Source organism: Taudactylus pleione, unplaced genomic scaffold (genome assembly GCF_031769625.1).
Source record: "Taudactylus pleione unplaced genomic scaffold, aTauple2 ptg000537l, whole genome shotgun sequence".
In the NCBI taxonomy this organism is placed as follows: Eukaryota; Metazoa; Chordata; class Amphibia; order Anura; family Myobatrachidae; genus Taudactylus; species Taudactylus pleione.
Window position 1 is genome coordinate 6,769,566 of NW_028284939.1, and position 21,852 is coordinate 6,791,417.

Below are 21,852 nucleotides of genomic sequence, written 5' to 3' on the forward strand. Positions count from 1 at the left end.
TGACTATTAGTGATGTATGACTATTAGTGATGTATGACTATTAGTGATGTATGACTATTAGTGATGTATGACTATTAGTGATGTATGACTATTAGTGATGTATGACTATTAGTGATGTATGACTATTAGTGATGTATGACTATTAGTGATGTATGACTATTAGTGATGTATGACTATTAGTGATGTATGACTATTAGTGATGTATGACTATTAGTGATGTATGACTATTAGTGATGTATGACTATTAGTGATGTATGACTATTAGTGATGTATGACTATTAGTGATGTATGACTATTAGTGATGTATGACTATTAGTGATGTATGACTATTAGTGATGTATGACTATTAGTGATGTATGACTATTAGTGATGTATGACTATTAGTGATGTATGACTATTAGTGATGTATGACTATTAGTGATGTATGACTATTAGTGATGTATGACTATTAGTGATGTATGACTATTAGTGATGTATGACTATTAGTGATGTATGACTATTAGTGATGTATGACTATTTTTTGAAAGGAAACAAATTAAAAGTATTAATTGGTTGTACAGTGTAATTAGTCACCAGGAAACTGGCAAAGACTGCAACACAGAAAACGCACACCGTTAAGCTGTTAATAGTTCTTTTATTATACCACAGGTGCAAATCATGATACTGAATAAATGTGCATAACGCATTTATACCTAAATTTACAATAATGGTTATACATACACTAAATAGATCACAAACCTTCTTTACTGTATATTTCTTTTATACTATCTCGAACAAGAAAGCATTTGATAAATAAGTTCTGTGCACAGTAGTGGCCCTCACTGAACCCCACAGAACCCGATTAACTAAAATAGAACTTTATGAAATTTTAAAAAGTCTCTATGCATGCTCCCGTCTGGAATCATAGAGGAGACAGTACAAGAAGTCGTTAACGATGTTAAAAGAAAGAGGATAGAGTTGATGGTTGAAGACCTTGCAATGCAGCCCATAAGCAAGATCGCATAGGGAATGTAAGCTTAGTGGGACAGGCTTTACAAATACACATCAATCAGGCCGGGCATACAGAACTACCACTAACAGCAGCACACATACATAACCGGACTTTGGGAACACTCCTGGACGAAAACTCCGATCATCCACAAGCAGTCACTTGTCGTATGGAACGTTGGTAATTGGGGAGGGCTTTTTAGCTTGGTGGTGCCTTGTTAACCAAACTTTATATTTTTGACGCTCTCACGTAGAAAGGGCTTGGGCAGTGAAACCGCAATCACCGGAAAGGATAAATGAGAGGACACAGCCAACAGAATATAGACAGCAATTAAATTCTAAGCAGCGTGCCTCTAGAACATTCAGGAAAGGGTCTCCGCGGTGATGTATCATACACAGGCACGCGCAGGGAGGGGATCCGGTCAATATACCGACAGGTCAGGATCCTGGCACCGGAATCCCAACACCTCTCAGAATCCCGGGAGCAGGCATCCTGTACCCAACCCGCGGGGAGACTATCGTAGATTTCCTGCCATAATAAGCGGTGCACACCCAGACATGGCGACATCGGCACAATGCGGAGAATTGAATTGCCCCCTTATTGTGAAATATAGATTGAGATCCAGGCCAATTTACTATGACACAGCTAAATAAGTCGTTTGAAGTGCTTAGAATATTTAATATGGGAATTAATGGTTCTAATGCTTGCCATATCCAAAAGGCACAATCTATGAAAGAGAGAAGGAAAAAAAAAAAAAGAAGAAAAGTGGACAGAGTAGATCAACTGAAGGTGGTGGTGGAGGAGAAAAGATGGAACGAGGGGGCTTAGTTTAAAGGACAAGACCCTCATATACGGGTCCTTCGGCATCTGGGGACTCCTTCCGTAGGCGTAAATGCTCCAGGGTGTTGTGAAAATGTTTGTTTATCTGTTCCGTCTCCTCGCTGGCCTCCAGGTTTGGGAGGTCTTCCCGGATCTTCTGGATGAGCTGGTTCAGTACCTGAACGGTGACCTGAGGAGACAATGGTGACGTTAGCACTGAACTAATGCAAAAGAGCATCAGCGGGTTTTAGGAGGAACTAAAGTAAGTCAGTCTGGCTTAATATAGTGACAAGAACACAACGAAGAATGAGCCCAACAACAAAAACGCAGAAAGTAAAACCGATTACAATGGCGTGGAAAGTAACAGTGAGGTTTTTTTTCTCTCTTTTACCATTAAGAAATTTATGGAACTTTATCAAATTGTTAACACTGTACAATCTATTCACTCCTTGACAAATGTTGTACTTTCGTGGTAGAGTGACATCAGAAAAAAACTTATTTTATGTTAAAGTAAATTTTATATTTTTCTTTTATTCTTTATTATTATTTATTCTTTATTATTTTTATTATTTAGTTAATCTTTTCTTTAAAAAAAAAAAAAGAATAATCTATATCTGAATGTTAAGTGAGAAAAATACTTTTTCACTTTAATGCTTTTTGCAACGTTTATACATGAAATGGGCATGTATTTACTGTAATCTGCTAGGTCTGCAGAGTATAAAGACAGTAAGGGTATAATCTATGTTTAAAAGCCGTGGTACATATTTCTTTTTCACCGGTCACCTTTTTGGCTTGGAGAGACCCTGGCTTGCTTGTCGGCCTCTCTGGTCTTATTCCCAGCACTGCAGGGCGGAGAGTAACCTAGAGCAGCTTTTGTATTAGATCCCATTTACAAGGGCCCAGCGGTGCAGCCCAGAACTCCCATTTGTGGGGAGGAGAACAAGTGACATCACTGCAGTGACATCACAGGATTTCTTGTCCAGATGAGAGACCGGGTTGGGTATGGCATGCCAGCGCTCTGGATCCTGGCGGTAAGGAACCGGACGCCGGCATCCCGATAGGGTTAGGCTACAGACACATCCGGTAGGTATCCTAACCCTTCCCCTATACCAAACCTCCCCCCACCGCAGCCAAAACTTAAATCCTCCCCCTAGTGCCTAAACCTAACCCTCCCCCCCTCTGCAGCCTAGCCCTAACCCTCCCCCCTCTGCAGCCTGTCCCTAACCCTCCCCCCTCTGCAGCCTAGCCCTAACCCTCCCCCCTCTGCAGCCTAGCCCTAACCCTCCCCCCTCTGCAGCCTAGCCCTAACCCTCCCCCCTCTGCAGCCTAGTCCTAACCCTCCCCCCTCTGCAGCCTAGCCCTAACCCTCCCCCCTCTGCAGCCTAGCCCTAACCCTCCCCCCTCTGCAGCCTAGCCCTAACCCTCCCCCCTCTGCAGCCTAGCCCTAACCCTCCCCCCTCTGCAGCCTAGCCCTAACCCTCCCCCCTCTGCAGCCTAGCCCTAACCCTCCCCCCTCTGCAGCCTAGCCCTAACCCTCCCCCCTCTGCAGCCTAGCCCTAACCCTGCCCCCTCTGCAGCCTATCCCTAACCCTCCCCCCTAGTGCCTAATCTATAAACTTAAGCTCTCTGTAAGAAGTTTAGGATCTAGGACCTGGACTAGAGTCACAAAATCAACGTTAACGTGCGCAATGCGCCAACTACAGGAACTTTCACATAAAATAACGACCGATTATTTACAGCCACTTTCTAGCAATATAGAAGAGTTTTACTTTACTGCAGGTCAAAGCAATTAGCCTACAATCAGTGTGCAATTATCGCCCCACAGCCTTTGCGGCTCCTGGCAAGCCCTGGAAGAGTTTAACCTGCGGACCCTGTAACTCCCTCATTTCTCATTGCACTTAACAGTGGCGCAGCCTGAAATAGCTTGGGGAATTCATCTGTATCACCAGTCTCCAATGTCATTTGTCATGTGATAAACAACATAACCTGATTGATCTATAAAACATGAAATGACTTTAGCCAGACTGATCCACCTCAGAAGTCACAGCTATGTGTTAGCACATATAGGAGGAAGACTCAATGACTTTCTCCACAGATCTAGACACGTTCCGCAAGCGACATTCGCATTACACAACTGCCCCAGCCAGGCTCCAGTGTTTGATCCTAGGTGCAAACTTTTCCTGTGACAACATCCTCAACGCATCCTGAAAAATAATGATTGGGGGGGGGTGAATAAATGATGACAGCAATGACGTACCGCATCATTTTCCTTCTCGTAGAAATAGATGTATCTGTTCAGGATTTCTATGAAGAGCTGTACTTGTAGAGAAGGGTCCATGCACTGATTAGCGATCTTCAGAGCCTTTTTCAAGCACTCCATAACCCGCTTTCCACTGTGAATCTGCGGAAGACAAACCAGACAGTGTCAGAGGGAAGACGACGGTTTGTGGGAATGACGCGATGCGCGGGATGCGTCACAAGAGGTTGCCATGTAAAGCTCAGGAGATACAGAATCGCAACAGGCGAGGAGGGAGAGCAGACGGGGAACAGGGTGGGTGGCTGGTGTGGAAAGGATGGAGGGTGCCACACAATGAACTCATGGACACACAAAAGGTCTCATTTCTCTTTTTGCTGGGGAATGTATTGTATGAGAACGTTCAGCGGCAAGGACTGCATACCATCACGAACGTATTACAGCCCACTAAAAAGGACCCTTTTATTAACATTATGTAAACAAGCCCATTAGAGGAGGCCTGGAATATAGGTCTGCAAACCCCTGCACTATAAATGAAAATAATCTTCCACCAGAGCAGCTGCCCCTTATATTAGGCATGTGTTAGGGGCTTCAGGCTGGAGCATGATTTCATACTAAACGTGACACAAGTAGACAATACATGATCTTACTAATACTGGACTCCCGAATTATTATATTCACTATGGCTGTAAGAATGGGGAGAACCAACATTGTAATAAATAAAATAAAATTGCCATGGACTCAGAGGGAAATGCTTCTCACAAGAAAGGTCCCATAGAGAACATCGGGGAGAGATGTATCAAAGTGGAGAGATAAAGTACCAACCGATCAACTTCCAACTGTCACGTTTCAAACAGGTGACAGTTGGGAGCTGATTGTCTGGAGCACCATTATTATACGCGACGAGTTTTAAAATTCGTTGCGTACGATAAAACTAGTTGATAAACGGGCCCGTTTCTGAAAAATGACAGTTACGAGCTGATTGGTTGGCACCCATTAGTTAATGCGCCCCCCAAAAAAAGAAAAAAAATCACTCAATTCTCTTGCAGGAGTTCATCGTAAGCCTGTTCATGAGAATTGACTAACAAATCGTGGGGAAGGTTTATAAAATCTTGGAGAGAGAACCCCCTAGGCACCACAGTTATGCATACAGAGAGTAGGCGTGGCTGTGTCCCCTCCAAGTCCACTCCCTCCAGCTCAAAGGCCCACCTGAGCCCCTGATGTACTAACAGCATTTTCTTTACGGGTGTGGTATAAGAGATAGACAGTAATTAGTTAGACAATGTCTAGACACTAGATATTAGACAGTTAATAGTTAGACAAGGACAAAAGTTTGAAAGACAAAAGTCAGACACAATAAAGTTAGACATGTAAAAAGTTCGACAGGTACAAAAGGTCGACAGGGTCAAAAGTTCGACATAATGGTCGACACAAAAATGGTCGACACATTTTTTTAATTATTTTTTTTTTAGCCCTAATCTTCACCCTAACCCTCCCCATGGTGCCTAACCCTAACCCTCCCTCCAGGTGCCTAACCCTCCAGTAAGTGCCTAACCCTAACCGACCATTTTTGTGTCGATCATTTTCATGTGTCGACCTTTCGTACCTGTCGGCCTTTTTACATGTCTAACTTTAGTGTGTCTGACTTTTGTCTGTGTCGAGCTTATATGCTTGTCTAACTATTAACTGTCTAACATCTGGTGTCTATCTAGACATTGTCTAACTAATTACTGTCTATTTATAGTCCGGAACCCTTTCTTTACACTATCTGTAGAGTAAGAAGAATACAGCCAATAGGAGGACAGCACCTCCAGCACAAGCAAAGTGAGGTACACATTGTCGGCTAACGATATTCTGTGCTGAGGAGGCAGCTGGGTTACTAGATCCTTCTCACTAAGTGGTTTCCTAAGTTTGAGAGATGCTTTCATAGGAGTCTGAGGAGCGTAATGAGTGCAAAGCACGAGAGCACTTATGACGAGGTCACACAAACAGTACAGAAACGCTATGTATTGTGCAAGAGGGAGCAGAGGGACCATTACATGGGAGAGAGTGGCTCTCGGAGTTCGGTGGGAGATCACAGCAGATAAGCTTCTAATTGTTTTTTACCATTAATGGGGCAGCGATAATGGCTCAGTATGTGTTCTCCGAACAGGGGATTAATCGTAGAGACAAAAGAACAGATTTGTCAGACTTGGAGGCCAGCTGGATACATCTCTCAGCTTCATGTTTTCTTGTGTTCAATCTAATCAAACACATGGATCTCAGTAACTGTATATTACTATTCCTGGGTAATTTGTCAAAGCGACCAAATGTGAAGAACTAAAAGAGAAACCCATCTCCTGATATACTCTGTGCTGCTGGAGGACTCTGCACCATCCACTATATAAACGCTCAGTCGGTGGCTTTCTTCTGCCTTCATTCCTCTCCTCACATCATGTCATTGCCCCTGTCACATGCAGCCCTGTCCTCACTAACACATCAGTCATCTCCTGATATACTCTGTGCTGCTGAGGATCCTGCTCCTTCCACTAATTCTCAGTCTGTGGCTTCCTGCTGCCTCCATTCCCCTCCTCACATCATGTCACTGCTCCTGTCACATGCAGCCCTGTCCTCACCAATACAATGAATACATAGATCAATGCTTCCAACTGATCAGCTGACATTTCCCCCTGCCGCTGAGAACAGGCTGATTATCTGATTGGCTACAGATTTCTCATTTCCAGTGAGATTGGGATTATTGTTATAAATATAATATATTAATAATCCCAATGGAACATACTGTAAGAGGAATACAGAGAGACACGTAAATGAAGGAGGCAATTTTGGTAGATGTTCTCTCACCTCTTCCCCGTTCTTGTCGGTGTTGCAGCCGGACCAGAAGAGGTGAGCGGAGGTGCTCACTGCCCTGCACTGATCGGGCTTCTTCAGCAGCTTGGAAGCGGCCAGCGCGCTCTGCGTCCTCAGAGGCTCGTGGTTCTCCTCGCTGAAACACTTCATTTTCTCAAAGGTTCCGATGATGAGGGTAATGGCTGCCAGCTGTGCCTTAGAGTCACTGATTTCATCTTCATACAGTGAGAATGCCTGTACAATACAATATGAAAATAAATTTGTTCTTATACAATACTCTTATAAAAGGAGTCTTTTGCCTTATGCCAGTTGCCTACGGGAAGCAGTCAGGAAGCCAACGGTCAAAATGTCGGCCGCCGGCTTCCCGACTTGTCAAATCCCGGCAAGGTACTAATGACAGGTGGTGGAAACCTGGTAGGGTAGGTTTAGGCTAGGGGAAGGGGGGGTTAGGGTTAGGCACCTCCCTGGGAGACTTAGGTTTAGGCTTTGGGGAAAGGTGTAGGCACTAGGGGGGAGGTTATGGTTGGCAACCCTAAGGGAGGGTTAGGGTAGGGAGTAGGGTTAGCGGTACTTACCTAAATTAGCGATTGGGATCTTCACCCCTGCCGGGCTTCCGCTATCAGGATTAGAACCATGCGGCCGGTGGTATTACATACTGATTCCTTACCTACAGCTTGTATCAAGCAATTGGCCCGATATCTCAGGGTGTACCGTTATGTGCACTATAGTGATGTAGACAATCAACAGAAATCGCTACCAGGTATGTTCGCACTTACGGAAGACCGACCTTATTAGTCTGTACAATGCGCATCGTCCAAGCACACTGTTCCAGTGACGCGTTCATATGCAGGGATGTACACCAAAGCAGCATTTGTAGTGGCATTAGAATAAAAAGTCGCAGTCGGACGACCGCCAAAAGATGCGGCCTCGTCTGCGTCCGCCACTGAATGAGGCCTTAGATGTCAAATGACAGCCTGAAATATATATTTACAAATAATGGACTATTGTACCTTTATATGGTGGAATGATTGGGCACTAAGGGGCACGCAAAGCACAACCCAAATACAAGGAACAGGCAATCCTGCTCGCCTGCCGTCATTAAGAAAAGCCGTGGAGCAGATAGAAATCACTGTCCTAGAGAGGTGATATTTCTACGGACGCGCATCTGTAATTGGAAAGCAGGGCAGCAAAAGTTATCGACAAAGTGACAGCAGAAGAAATGGACCCTCGGCGAGCCGGTCATTACCTGAGACATAAATTCATAGGCCACCGTCTCGTGGTTCTCAAATCCAATTTCACCTGCGGCCAAAGCCCCTTGGAGAAACAGCCTGAGTGGCAACTCCGCCAATTCAGCTTTAATTAATGCGCTGATCGTCTGGTGCGCAAAAGAGAAGATCTTCTGACACTTTTTATCCCACTTGTCATCCTGTATAGAGAGAGATACGGATGGATGAAGAAACCACTGCACAGTAGGAATTATGTAAATGGGTTTCCACCTTGAGATGATGAATTTAATCGGCTTGAACGTATAGTACTGAAAGTTTCACCAATATACATCGCTTTTCCTTGCGGGCATCCTTCGCTAGGTTAGAGGTCACGTTTTACAGCACTTGCTGGGCTATCTTGTATTGCAGACAACTGAAATAACAGAACCAGTAAGACTACCAAGGCTCCAGTAATCTGTATTTAATAGATAGTGGTGACCTACTGAGTTCCAGGCATCCTGAAAGTCATTGATTTCTGCATTGTTAAGGGTAAAGATGGACAGAATCTATTTAAAAAAAAAAAAGTCTGAAAACCAGAGTTGTAAACTATCCAATACATTGCAATGAACAATGCATTTCAATGTGCGCAAGTAGCCCAGTGACACGCGTTGTCAACTAAATGAATGGGAAAAGTATAATGTAAAGTAAATATTTTATTATAATTTACTAAGAAAAAAAAAAAGTAGAGAATATACTGTTTACCTACAAGTCCCAGAAGGCCCCGTTAGCCTGGTCACGCTGAAACAGATTCACAGTGGTAACCTTTACTTTCATCCAAGCTGTTAGAATTGACTAAAGCTCGGCAACATTGTATAAGCTATTGACAATACATTTCAATGGTCTTTCCGCTCCCAATGAAACGCGTTGCCTATTCTGCAGTGTCAAAACTGCCAGATTTAAATAATCATTGTACAACACCTTGGGAGAGTTTGGGGAAATGACATATTTAATGGTGTTTTTATTTACTGATCAAAATCATCCATTGACACAGTAGATCTGCCCCTAAATATCAAACACTTGGGGCCAAATGTTATAGGGTGAGAGATTAGAGAATGTGAGTTTTCTCGCACTTTTTAAACTCGGCCAATGTAATAAAGTCAGAGAACAAAGCATCAGAGCAAACTCGTATGTTTTTCAGACTCCTAAATACTCTCACGATTTAAACTCTCATCCAGATGTTTTCCCATTTTAAAGATAAGACTCGACCAATGTGAGAGATTACTTATAAACGCTCACATTTTCTAACCTCTCACCCTATTACATTTGGCCCTTGATATCCATGTTTTAAGAAAGTATATTTCAAAGCAGTCTACTACTTCAACAAAAAGGCACCCGTCTCCCCTATTTATTTTTTCTACGTCTGGCGTTGAGATCGAAAGAGTCGACACTTTAACGTTGGAAAATGTTATGTTATTTCTAACAAAGGAAAATGAATCTCTACAAATAAGGGACCATTGTTTATGTATCGTTCAAATTCTCCTTATTTTCTCCCAAAGCCTTCCTTATAGATCTAATTCAGGTCTGACAATCCTCACAGTTTGGGGGCTTAGACCTAGGGACGAGGCGTGTGTGTTTAAGTTGCTGCCAGAGAAAGACAACAAAAACTTATGTCCGATGGATGGACAGAGAGGAGCAAGCCTAGCTCCTTGCAGGGCTGAGGAAGCGGTACACCAAACCTTCAACTCCGACTACTGCTGTCCGGACTCGGGGCCTGATTCAGAGCCGCTCGTAAGCGGCCGTACGCTCGTTCCGAGCGATGTTCGCCCATCTGCGCATGCGTACGGTTTGGAATACGCATGCGCGAACCAGTCAGTGCGGCCGAAAATCGTATGTTCGCTATATAGCGAATGCCTGCTATTTTGAGTGACAGGAGGAGGCGTATGTGGGTGGCAACGGGGGAGCAGTGCTTGAAAACGGGGAGTGGAGATCCGAACGCAGGCGTGCTTAAAGGTCAAAACGGGCGTTTTATGGGTGTGCATAATTAATACAGCAGCGTCATTGACCACGTCACTGGGTTATTTTATAGTCAGAACTGCTCGCAATATAGTGGTAGGAAAAACCAGCCACAAGAATAGCGAGCAGTTCATACGCTGATCGATGTACTCGATTAATCTAATAGCGGACATGACGTATGATGCGAGCGGCCAGGGGGCGTATTTTTCCAATAAACGTCCGCATGTTTTGTTTGCTCGTTCAGACATAGAGGCGTCAACAGACCGCAAAGAGCGAACTGTTCATTTGAATAGCCACCCCCTTTTTCTGAACGAGTGAGCGCTAATAGCGTCCGGCTCTGAATCAGGCCCTCAGACTCCTTTATGAATGACAAATGTACATTAGTACTCAGCCTATCCCCTGTACATCCTACCAACACGCCTGTATTTTTTTATAATGCGATCACTGATATTTATATATTATGCGTTTTCATTTTGAAGCTGGAGCTGGAACATTTCTGCCGACTACGCCCAAAAATTTACTGCAACTCCACACCCTTGTCCCTTACTCAGGGCCTGGCCATAGAATAATGCAAAATGATGTCTAGTCTGTGCATCTTTCTGTACTAAAACCCAATGAGGCAGAATTTTGAGGCCAATGATCCTTTAACATTCCGGCTCCTAAGCAGATTCCTGCTCGAGCAGCATCTTTGCAAAACATTCTTTTAGGGATACGTACATTTTCAGCAGGATTTTAAAATGTGTGCGTGAAAAGTATGATCTTTACACCGGCAGCAAAATCCGAAGAATTATTCAGTAAGACACAGACGATCCCTTAGGATTTATAGAAGTAGATTAGCGGCAAAGGAGAGTGCGCCTCTGCTTACAGAGTGGAGACTGAGGTCGGGTAGAAGTGTGCGTTTCATTCGGAGAACCAAATTTAATGGAATGCTCTAACTGCGATGATCATGAACAAAACAGCACTGTAAGCAGGTTTTGTTTTTCTTGGCAGAGACAGAGCACGCATAACCGAGCTTCTGCAAAGAACACGCGCGTACCGTTCTGGACTTTACGCCCGACCCCTAGGTCAAAAGACTATTAAAAAAAAAAAAAGCTGATTTCTAAGTAGCGAAGACACTGTTTTTGCACAAAGATCCAGTTTCTCTGCAAACCACAGAATAACCACTAATAACAAATTGGAGAAAAATATATATTTATTTTTCTAGCATTATTTGGGGAAAAAGCAGGTAAAAATTATGGACAAAAATACAGTTACTCGGTTGTTTCCATGGTTACTTTAATACAATAAGAGCCCCTATCAGCAAGAACAAACGTTTTCTAGCCAAAACGTGGCGCATCTGGACAATTTTTAGGACCACATTTAAAAAAGAAAACAAAACAATGAAATCGTTACTTACCACTTTGGCGTTTTCTTTGTATCGGAAAGCGAGTTGATAAGCCGAGAACACCAGCGGGGGTAACGTGTAGCGAATTCGCTGGTTCCCGCCGGCTCCAAAGTGCTTTCGGGCTGTGTTGAGGATCTTAAAGAAATGACAAGAATAAAACATGGGGCGTCAGAACCACTGGCCATGATCGCCCATTTCAGCAGCAGCGATGAGTGAGAGGTTCATAGGGTCAGACAGCCAAGGACTAGGCACACATTTGGCCAATGGTGTAGACCACCAAGTGGATGGCAAAGCAAACCTATTACACACACACTACGTAACAATAAAGGCAAGTATTTAACATGTAAAAGTTTACAAGCCTTGGACGTTAGAGACTGCTCACCTTTGTGCCATTTGCACAAAAAACACAGACATGTATTATTGTATAATATAGCAGACACTATATAGACCATTATATTATATATACACATGCTTTTGCATTAGGACTAATCTTAATAGGTACCTTTAAATCTAATATCTGATACACAGACATCTGACTCATGTGTTTACATTCTTCAGCCCCATTTCAAACGAGTGAAATCGGCTCAGTGAAACCACGAACTGCGAGCTTCATGTACAAGACGGTCAGCGTTGCTAGGATACGATATCATTTTATATTATGCTAAATGTTTATCCAGAGATGAGGTCATGAGGATTTTAAATTGTGTTTTGCAGACATACATATATATTTATTTTTTATTGGAATAAATAAACTGCACTAGTGCAACTTGTTGTAACTATACAAGGAGCCATTATTGCACAGTGTCATCATAGAGGTTATACAGTACCTAACAGATTAATGAAAGCCTGTCCACCAAGCAAGAGCAGTTATACTGTGCCTAACAGATTAATGAAAGCCTGTCCACCAAGCAAGAGCAGTTATACTGTGCCTAACAGATTAATGAAAGCCTGTCCACCAAGTAAGAGCTATTATACTGTGCCTAACAGATTAATGAAATCCATGGCCACCAAGCAAGAGCAGTTATACTGTGCCTAACAGATTAATGAAAGCCATGGCCACCAAGCAAGAGCTATTATACAGTACCTAACAGATTAATGAAAGCCTGTCCACCAAGCAAGAGCAGTTATACTGTGCCTAACAAGCTAATGAAAGACTGTCCACCAAGCAAGAGCGGTTATACTGTGCCTAACAGGCTAATGAAAGCCTGGCCACCAAGCAAGAGCTATTATACTGTGCCTAACAGACTAATGAAAGCCATGTCCACCAAGCAAGAGCAGTTATACTGTGCCTAACAAGCTAATGAAAGACTGTCCACCAAGCAAGAGCGGTTATACTGTGCCTAACAGGCTAATGAAAGCCTGGCCACCAAGCAAGAGCTATTATACTGTGCCTAACAGACTAATGAAAGCCATGGCCACCAAGCAAGAGCAGTTATACTGTGCCTAACAAGCTAATGAAAGCCTGGCCACCAAGCAAGAGCTATTATACTGTGCCTAACAGACTAATGAAAGCCTGGCCACCAAGCAAGAGCAGTTATACTGTGCCTAACAGGCTAATGAAAGCCTGGCCACCAAGCAAGGAGCGGTTATACTGTGCCTAACAGGCTAATGAAAGCCTGGCCACCAAGCAAGAGCGGTTATACTGTGCCTAACAGGCTAATGAAAGCCTGGCCACCAAGCAAGGAGCGGTTATACTGTGCCTAACAGGCTAATGAAAGCCTGGCCACCAAGCAAGAGCGGTTATACTGTGCCTAACAGGCTAATGAAAGCCTGGCCACCAAGCAAGGAGCGGTTATACTGTGCCTAACAGACTAATGAAAGCCAGGCCACCATGCAAGAGAGGTTATAGTGTGCCCTCTATAAAAACAGATTATGGAAATTCTGACCACATGCAACATACGTTATATTTTGCTTAACAGATTAATCAAAAGCCTGTCTTTTTTTCTCTGTTTGTTAAACATAAATCACTATGGCAGGCTAGAAGATTTGCTAGTTATCATTTTACTTGGTCTTTTCAAGCTGCTGTTAAAATAGGTTTCCACAGTGTCTTGTAACTACCATGGTAACCACTATCGCATGATGTAATGAGCAGAGATGCTTTGAAAACACCACTCTGAACTCTGAGGAACAGAACCTTGAACTGGAATCTGGAGGCATTGGGGAACCAATGTAAAATATGCAGAGTAGATGCGTAGCGGAAAGAGGATTAGTTTTGCCAAGGCATTCAGAAGGGATTGTAGAGGGGAAAGACCGCTCAGGAGAATGAGACTGCTGCAGTAAAGCTGGGAGAATGGATCAAGCTTTTGGCAAAGTACAGAGTAAGAAACAGGCATTTTGGTGCAGTGTTTTATAGGAGGGAATAACATGACAGTGCAAGAACTAAACGTGGGGCATAAACTTGAGGGCAGAGTCACTTATTACACCAAGGCAGAGTGGCATAGGCAACTGGGGCGACAGTTATATAGTAAACCATGATGGAGACTGGAAGGAGGGCATGGGTAGTTTTGTGGGGAAGAGGGAAGATTAGCTCTGTTTAAGACACGTTGAACTTGAGATCGTATTGGTAGAGCCAGGCGGAGATGGTGACATAAGCTAGAAGATCAATAGAAATTGAAGGAAAAAGGTAGATTTTGGAGACATCTGCCTTGAACTGGTAATGGAGACTGAAGGAGTGCACTAGTTTACCAAGTAAAAAGGTATAGAGAGAAAAATCAGAGAGCTGGGAACAGAATCTTAAAGAGCCCCAAACCAATATAGAAAGTAAAGGGTAGAAAATGACACACTAGAAGAGGAACTTGGGGAGGTAGGTGGTGAATGAGAAAAGAACAACAAGACAAGGTCAGGAGAAAAGGGTGTATGACTATCAAAAAGCAGCAGGGAGGTCAATGAGTATAAGTAGAAAGTAGACCCTCTGAGAGAGGGCATAAAGTCCAATTGCAAGAGGTTGAGGGTACGAGTCGAAAGGAAGGAAGTAGGATGCTCAAAGAGCTTGGAAGCCCTACTTGAGGAGACAATAGTAGAGTACCTGAAGAGGAAGGTAGGGTTTGAAATAAGAGAGGGGGATGAATTCATATTTAAAGCCAGAACAAATGGAAAGAACCAGCAGATAGCAGAGCCAGGTGCATCAATCGATGGGAAAGCGCAGAGATGGGAGGAAATCAGGCCGAGAAGACAGGTGGAAGGGGAAGAGGAGGAGGGGAAGAGTGAAAACTTGTCTTCAGGGAGGTGAGAAAGAACAGAGGATGGATAGGGGAGTGGAGGAGATCACTGGTGTAGGGAGAAGGACCTGGCTAGAGGATACGGTTAACAGATATAAGATCTATAACACTGTATATCATAAACAGACCAGGGAAAATGTTTTTACCATCAAAGCTGGCGTGTAGTGTTAGAATAATTCTCGCTGTTCGTTATGCTCGCTAAGTGCTATATAATTAGCAGAGTGAAAAAAAATGCCAATTCTCCAAATAAAAAAGGAGCCGATGTGATATTAATGCAAGAATAATGAAACCAATGCATGCCCCCCCCCAGACAGTGATACAATAGAGTCCAAGGAGTCTCACAAATTAAACCCACCAGAAGGAGAACTGAGAACCTATTAAATGAAACACACGTGCAGAGCTTTCTGCGGCAGAGTAGGTCTCCTAGGGATTCTTATGTACTTTGCAGAGCATTTAATAATCTTTTCTATATTCCCATGTGCACATTGCAGCATGAAGAGAGAAAGAAAAAAAAAAAATACAAATTAGGTTTCTATAGGTTTTATAAATTACATTTATTAAAAGAGAAAAAGATGGAAGTCGCCCAGTTTGGGGTAAAGTATTATTATTAAAGGACGCACGTCGAACATGTGGATGCGGCCGTCCCTATGGCCTTGACACATCATGTGCTTAATAGGAAGCAGAACATGCAGCAATACAAAACAGAAGCGGTAATCGTAGGAATTAATTACACGGACTCCTGCGCTGAGAGGGTAAGAGCTGGGAATTAGAATCCATTTTGGTGGAGAACGCACCACCTGTTGCACAGTAGTGGCTGCTTGATCAATCCAAGCCAATTAAATAGGTAATGAATAAGATAATGAATCACTTAACATTTACACAAGAGGCCCCCTTGGTGACCTGGCTGCTCAACATTGTGGAGAATCAATCACTGCCAGGATTTAAACACGAGGATTTGCAGAGCATGGTCTCTCACTACAGAGAGAAGAATTCCAAATGTGGATTTTGCATCTGATTACAGGAGAACGTTGCGCAATTAGGAGACATTTCATCAGCTGGACACTGCAGTAACCAGAAGAAAAAACAACGAGGAGTTGTGAAGAATACAGTCACTCAGGGACAGAAGACATTATATGTAGTATTCAGTAACCTGACCTGGAGCTGTAACATTTACGGAAAAAAAAAAGAAAAGCAGGCAGCCAGTGAGAGCTGTAGGATGTAAAAGGCAGTCTGGGCACTGGGATTTGTGCAGCCTTGCTATGATAACAGTACAACTAAAAGTAAAGATGTGGATATTGTGATATTCAGAAAATGCAGCAAGAGAATGGACATTTAAGGTATTCAAAGACCGGGTCAAAGATCACAGACGCATCATCTGATCTTACTATTTCACTAAGAAACTCAACCCTGTTACATGTATTATTGTATATTGGCACAACCAGGGCCGCCATCAGGGGGGGGGGGGGGGGGGACTCTAGTACCGGGCACGGAGAGAGAGGGGGCCCGGCTGACAACTGCAAGAAATGCATCGGGCGGCAGGCAGGGAAAAAGGGCATCAGCGCCGCTGTGGCATTTGATCTATGGACAGGAGCCAGCCGCGGCAGCCAATCAGGAGCAGCAACTCCTGATAAGCCAATCGGGAACGGCTGCTCCTGATTGGCTGACGTTCCGCGAGCCAATCAGGAGCAGCAGCTCCTAATCAGCCAATCAGGAGCGGCGGATGCCGTTCCGCGAGCTGTGGTTGGCTCGCGGCCGGCTCCGTAGATCAAATGCTACGGCGCCGCTGATACTCGTGGCCGGCTCCAGTGACAGTCCATAGTTGAATGCCACAGCGATTATGCTCTTTCGTTCTCTCTGCCTGCCGCCTGGCGCACTCCTTGCAGCTGCCAGCCGGGCCCCCTCTCTCTCAGGACAAAAGAATGAAGAAAGCAGGTATGCTGACCCGGCCCTGTGTCCTCCCCTCTCTTGTCCAGCTAGTCTTCCCTGCACTGTACCCCCGGTACAGCCAGCCTTTCCTGCAGCCCACCACACAGTACAGCCAGCCTTTCCTGCAGCCCCCCGCAGTACAGCCAGCCTTTCCTGCAGCCCCCCCCACCCCCAGTACTACCAGCCTTTCATGCACTCCCCCAGTTCAGCCTGCCTTGCCCTGCCCCTCCCCCAGTCCAGCCAGCCTGCCTTCCCTGCCCCTCCCCCAGTTCAGCCAGCCTTCCCTATGCCCCCCCCAGTCCAGCCAGCCTGCCTTGCCCCTCCCCCAGTCCAGTCAGTCTTCCCTGTGCCCCCTCCTAGCCAGCCTGTGTTACCTGCCCCAGTCCAGCCAGCCTTCCCTGCAACTCCCCCCATGTCCAGCTAGCCTTCCTGTCTTCTCTGCCCCTCCCCTACTGTCCTTTGCCCCCCTAGTCCAAGCAGCCTTCCCTGCCCTTTGACACCCCAGTCCACCCATCATAGCCCAGTGCCCCCCGTGTCCAGTCTTCCCTGCCCTGTTGGTACCAGGCCCCAGAATTTCTGATGGCAGCCCTGGTCACAACCCTTTCCTATGCATCAAACAATCACATATCTCGATTGTAATATACATGTAAACACCCTCTTGTTAATGATTTTGTAATTTAATGTAACTATTGTGTATAAAATCCCTTACTTTCTGGTACATTGCCAGAGAGATCTGACTGATTCTCCTTATGCTATGCTCCACGTTACTCTGCGCAGAATAGTGGAGGTATTGCTTTAATAAAACATATCGGTTTTAAATCACAAACTGACGGTCTAAGAATTATCAAATGCAATAGAGAACTATTATTTTACTTATACTGCAGTGCTGTTCCGAGAATGTGAAATCATTCACATCAGTCCCTACTCTATTGGAGCTTACAATCTAAATTCCCTTACACACACAGGTCCATTTTTGCCAGAAGCCAATTAGCCCAATGTTATGCTTTGGACTTTGGGAGGAAACTGGAGCACCCGGGGGCTGACCCACACAAACATGGGAGAACAAACAAATTCCAGGAATACAGGCAACGCAGAAGAAATATGAAAAGTCCAGGTGAACTGCTGGCATTGCAAGTCCAGCAACAACAGCCATCCTTACTGGCCTGCCATCTTTGCTATAAGGTATGTTAACTTTGATAATTACAGCAGAAATGCTGACGTCCTAAGCTACGGTTTAAATCTAAAGAGCCACCATTCATCTCTTCCCCGGGACAAAACAATGGAGGATCCCTAAAACGTGCACCACCCAAGAGGTGGTGCACTACTCAGGACAATTTTAAAGACCGTTAATTTATTGCAGCGATTCCCAACCTTTAAACTTGGGTTACACCTGCAACAAGATTCATAGTCAAACAACGCACCAAGGTGAGATATTACCAGATATTAACACAATGGTAGGAAATCTAAGTTACTGGGCGGGAGCTGTGCACCATTCCACGGAAGGAAGCTATATTGTAGCTTTTATTCAGAAATAGGAGGGGGTCAGCCAAATTGTCTACTGGAAGTGTGGTTCTAATCATCAATAACGGCACATGAATAATTGTTTCTGTTGCTGCACAGATGCATAAGTATTGACTCCCTGCATACTATACAAGTCCTTTCCTCGCTAGATACAAAGGATTGATCACCAAGTCGCAACTTCCAAAGATACACGTGCAAGGGATACGTCCATCCTTTGCTCCCAAGTTACATAAAATAGCGATAGTTCCACAAGACCATTCCTCACTATATACCACATACAAATTGGAGACACCATTGCTGGCACAGAAACAAGAGGATATATCCTCTAGCAGACTATACCCTAGGGAAGGAGCCAAACTCAATTACTTTAGTATGCCCTGCATTTCCACAAGACCACTGCAAGAAACAAAATTAACGTGGCCATATTAATGGACGCCTCTTTGAATTCCAATGAAGCAATTTGTTTTCCGGAAATTTGTTGTAAAACAGAGTTGTCAAATTAATGACAAACTGACTCTCCAAGTGCTTTGTGGCCAACTTTTGTCCAATTATATCTGATCCAGATGCCAGTCTTGGACTTGTAAATCACACTTCCTCTAGGACAGGATAGAAAGCAGTCAATGAAGAGCTAATACTCCACAATATGCAATCGATGAAGAGCAAGGAGATAATGGAACACATTTTTCCTGCATGGGCCGTTGTTCCAAAAACACAAATACTAGGGACCCAACAGCTTATAGGAGTAGAATAATCTCTAGTCTCCATTGTATTCTAGTCCCTCTCTATGTTATCTTCTCCACTGCAAATGGGATATAGGAACACCTTGCTGAAAATGGACTAAAATATAAAGCTGTTAAAGTTACGTCTCGTCACTTATTCAATACACAAGGGATACTTTGGGAAATTGCTTCGTATTGTGAAAATGAAGATCTGTCAGGGTCACCAGCTACGTACTGACAGCTAAACAACTACTGGAAATGTAACAAGTCTCTATCGGAGCAGAGTTAATCACTACCTTCCCGCTGCAAGAGGAGACGTGCGAGTGCACAGTAAGTGACTTTGCTTAAAGAAAAGCTAGGAAGGAAATCTCAGCGCTCATTGGTAAAGAGCGCCTTAGTCAGGCCACGTGTCTCCTAGGAGACCTCTCTCTCAGAGCTTCGGACAGGCCATAAATGGTTACAGCTGCATTAGTTGGGCATTTCCATAGCTCGCTCTCGCGGGCCAATTTTCAGACACACAACCGGACCCTGATGAATACATTAACATTTGTAAACTAATAAAGAGGGATTTATGACCATATTACATTCGTTCCACAAACTCAGCATTTGCAGATGAGGAGTGGACAGGTCTTTGTATTGTGACTGTTAGCACTTATAGAGTCGGTCTAATGTACAGCACCCAACAGGCCTAATACCGCTAGATGTACTTCCTCTTAACAGGCCCATTGCAGGAGATCTGCAGTCACTACCTGGTCCCGGTGGAAGCGTAGTATCCAGCGGCGGCTTACGGGTCCCGGTGGAGTCATCTGATGCGCCTGCATTCTGGTAAGTACAGTCCTCCTATCACCCAACCCTCCCTATAGTGCCTAAACATAACACCTGTAGGAGTGTAGACAGTGTACTTTGTAGGTTCTATGCAGGGCTGGACACTGTTTATCATAGAGAGCACGTCTGCATGCACCGAGGGGGGCATGGCCTCTCTGGGAGGGGGTGTGACCTTGTGGCACGCACACCCCATTGAATGACTCCAGGGACCGTGCCCAGCACTCATGCAGATGATGAGCTGACCCAAACTCTAATCGCACAACGCCACCCACCACCCACGGAAGACTGGAGAACGCTGGGGTGGGACAGGACATGTGAAAGGACAGGGCGAAGCAGGACAGTGGGAGGAAGGGCGCCACCGAGGTCATAATGTGATCAGTGAGACGTTTTCACAAGGGCAGGGAGCATTTTAGTATTTTCAAATCAGGCAGGGAGTGGCGCCCTGCTGAAACAGCCTAGTGGGAACGCTATAGACAGACTTTTGAGCTATTCTGAGGCTTGGTATGCACAGATCTGTCTGATTTCAGTCTGATCTCCTGCACAAAGGATGTGTACGGTGCCAATGATGAGAGCAGCGATGACAGCCGTTATTGTGAGTGAGGCTTGGTGGTTGTGGTACGGGCCCATAGAGGCATCTATCAGTACAGAAGGATAGTCACAATGTATTTCCAATCGCTGGGAGTGGACGGAATGGCGACCGCATTTTGTGCGACCAAGAACCAAACCCAAAGTACTTCACTGCTCTTGCTGTAGCCAAGATATAGCGTCATGGTAAAATGTGGTAAAGTCACAAAGACCTAAAACACGGTCATGAAAGGGCTAATGCAATCATTCTAAATCCTACTGAAACCTCTAACAGGATGACAAAGAAATTTCTTGCAGAGGATTTTATTGAGGGACGTTTAAAAGACATTTTTCAGACTCGAGTGGTGTCTCGGCGCAGAAAGCCGCAGCGTCCTGCCCCTAATGACACTCCGCGGCTGGCAGATCTGCTTACACGTGCCCACACGTCTGTTGTGATTGCAGAAAAGACGATAAAGGATATTAAAAAATAATTGATAGGGTGGAGAATTAGGATATTGGATGTTCTGAATGCAATTTGAATAGAGCAGAAACGTCCTATGAAACCCAGACAATGAAAGCAATTATTCCTTAGCAGCGCAATGCAGTCAGACCTTTAAACAATCTAGATCCATCTGTTAGACTAAACAGTGAATAGCCATGTTAATTACACTGCATTTCAAAAGCCTGTCCATTTTATACACAGGAGGTAGCTTGTTTCCAGGCAGCTATTGTTATAGAAGAAAATACTGTAATTAAGGATTTATACAACAGATGATTAAATAGGGAACCCCAAACATTCTAAAAATAAGAGTTATGGTATGACATACCTTTGTTAACTCTTTTCTTCGAGGTCCATGGGGTCCGCAGCCAATACGTTGGGGTATGAATCCCGGTCACCAAACAGTTAATACAAATGAGCTCTCTGCTCCCAGGATGCACCGGGTCCCTCCTCATATACCCCAACACCCTGCCTCAGGTAGCCAGTTCGTTACCAAGCTCAAGCAGGCAGAGACAAAACAAAGGGTAAGAAAGAAGAAACCCATACTCATGAGTCCAGACTCTCAAGAGAAGACATTTTCCAGAAAACACCCCCCCCCTCCCCAGAACTGCAGGTGCGTCTGGGTGGGTGTCCTGTGGACCCCATGGACCTCAAAGAAAAATAGTTAACAAAAGGTATGTCATACCAGAACTCTTATTTTCTTCTTCGGGGTGCATGGAGTCCACAGCCAATACGTTGGGGATATCCCAAAGCACTAACCCTACGGACGGGGACGCTCCTGACTCTCGGAAGAGAGGAGAATCCTACGCCCGAAGGAGGCATCCTGAGAGGCAAAAAAGTGTCAAAGGAATAAAATTTGACGAAGGTATGGATGGAAGACCATGTGGCTGCCCTGTATAATTGCTCAGCAGAACCACCCCGGTGGGCCGTCCATGACGGACCTACCGCACTAGTAGAATGTGCAGTTACTGAATCTGGCACCCGCATGCCAGCCTGTGTATAAGCCAATGAAATTGCCATATGAATCCTCCTGGCCAGTGTCTGTTTATTGGTTGGCCAGCCACGCTTAT

The 21,852-nt window shown here is 44.6% G+C and overlaps 1 protein-coding gene across 1 annotated transcript in view; it reads right to left on the reverse strand.

The window, feature by feature from the left end:
• Window positions 1-614: 614 nt before the first annotated feature.
• The window catches only part of VPS35 (VPS35 retromer complex component), a 98,348-nt gene continuing 77,110 nt past the window's right edge, over window positions 615-21,852 (reverse strand). The window contains exons 13-17 of the mRNA XM_088451077.1: window positions 11,523-11,645; window positions 8,155-8,334; window positions 6,903-7,142; window positions 4,065-4,208; window positions 615-1,997 (exon numbers count right to left, since the gene is read on the reverse strand). Coding sequence (XP_088307203.1) covers window positions 1,818-1,997; window positions 4,065-4,208; window positions 6,903-7,142; window positions 8,155-8,334; window positions 11,523-11,645 — 867 coding nt within the window. The 3' untranslated portion in view covers window positions 615-1,817. The remainder of the gene's footprint in view (window positions 1,998-4,064; window positions 4,209-6,902; window positions 7,143-8,154; window positions 8,335-11,522; window positions 11,646-21,852) is intronic.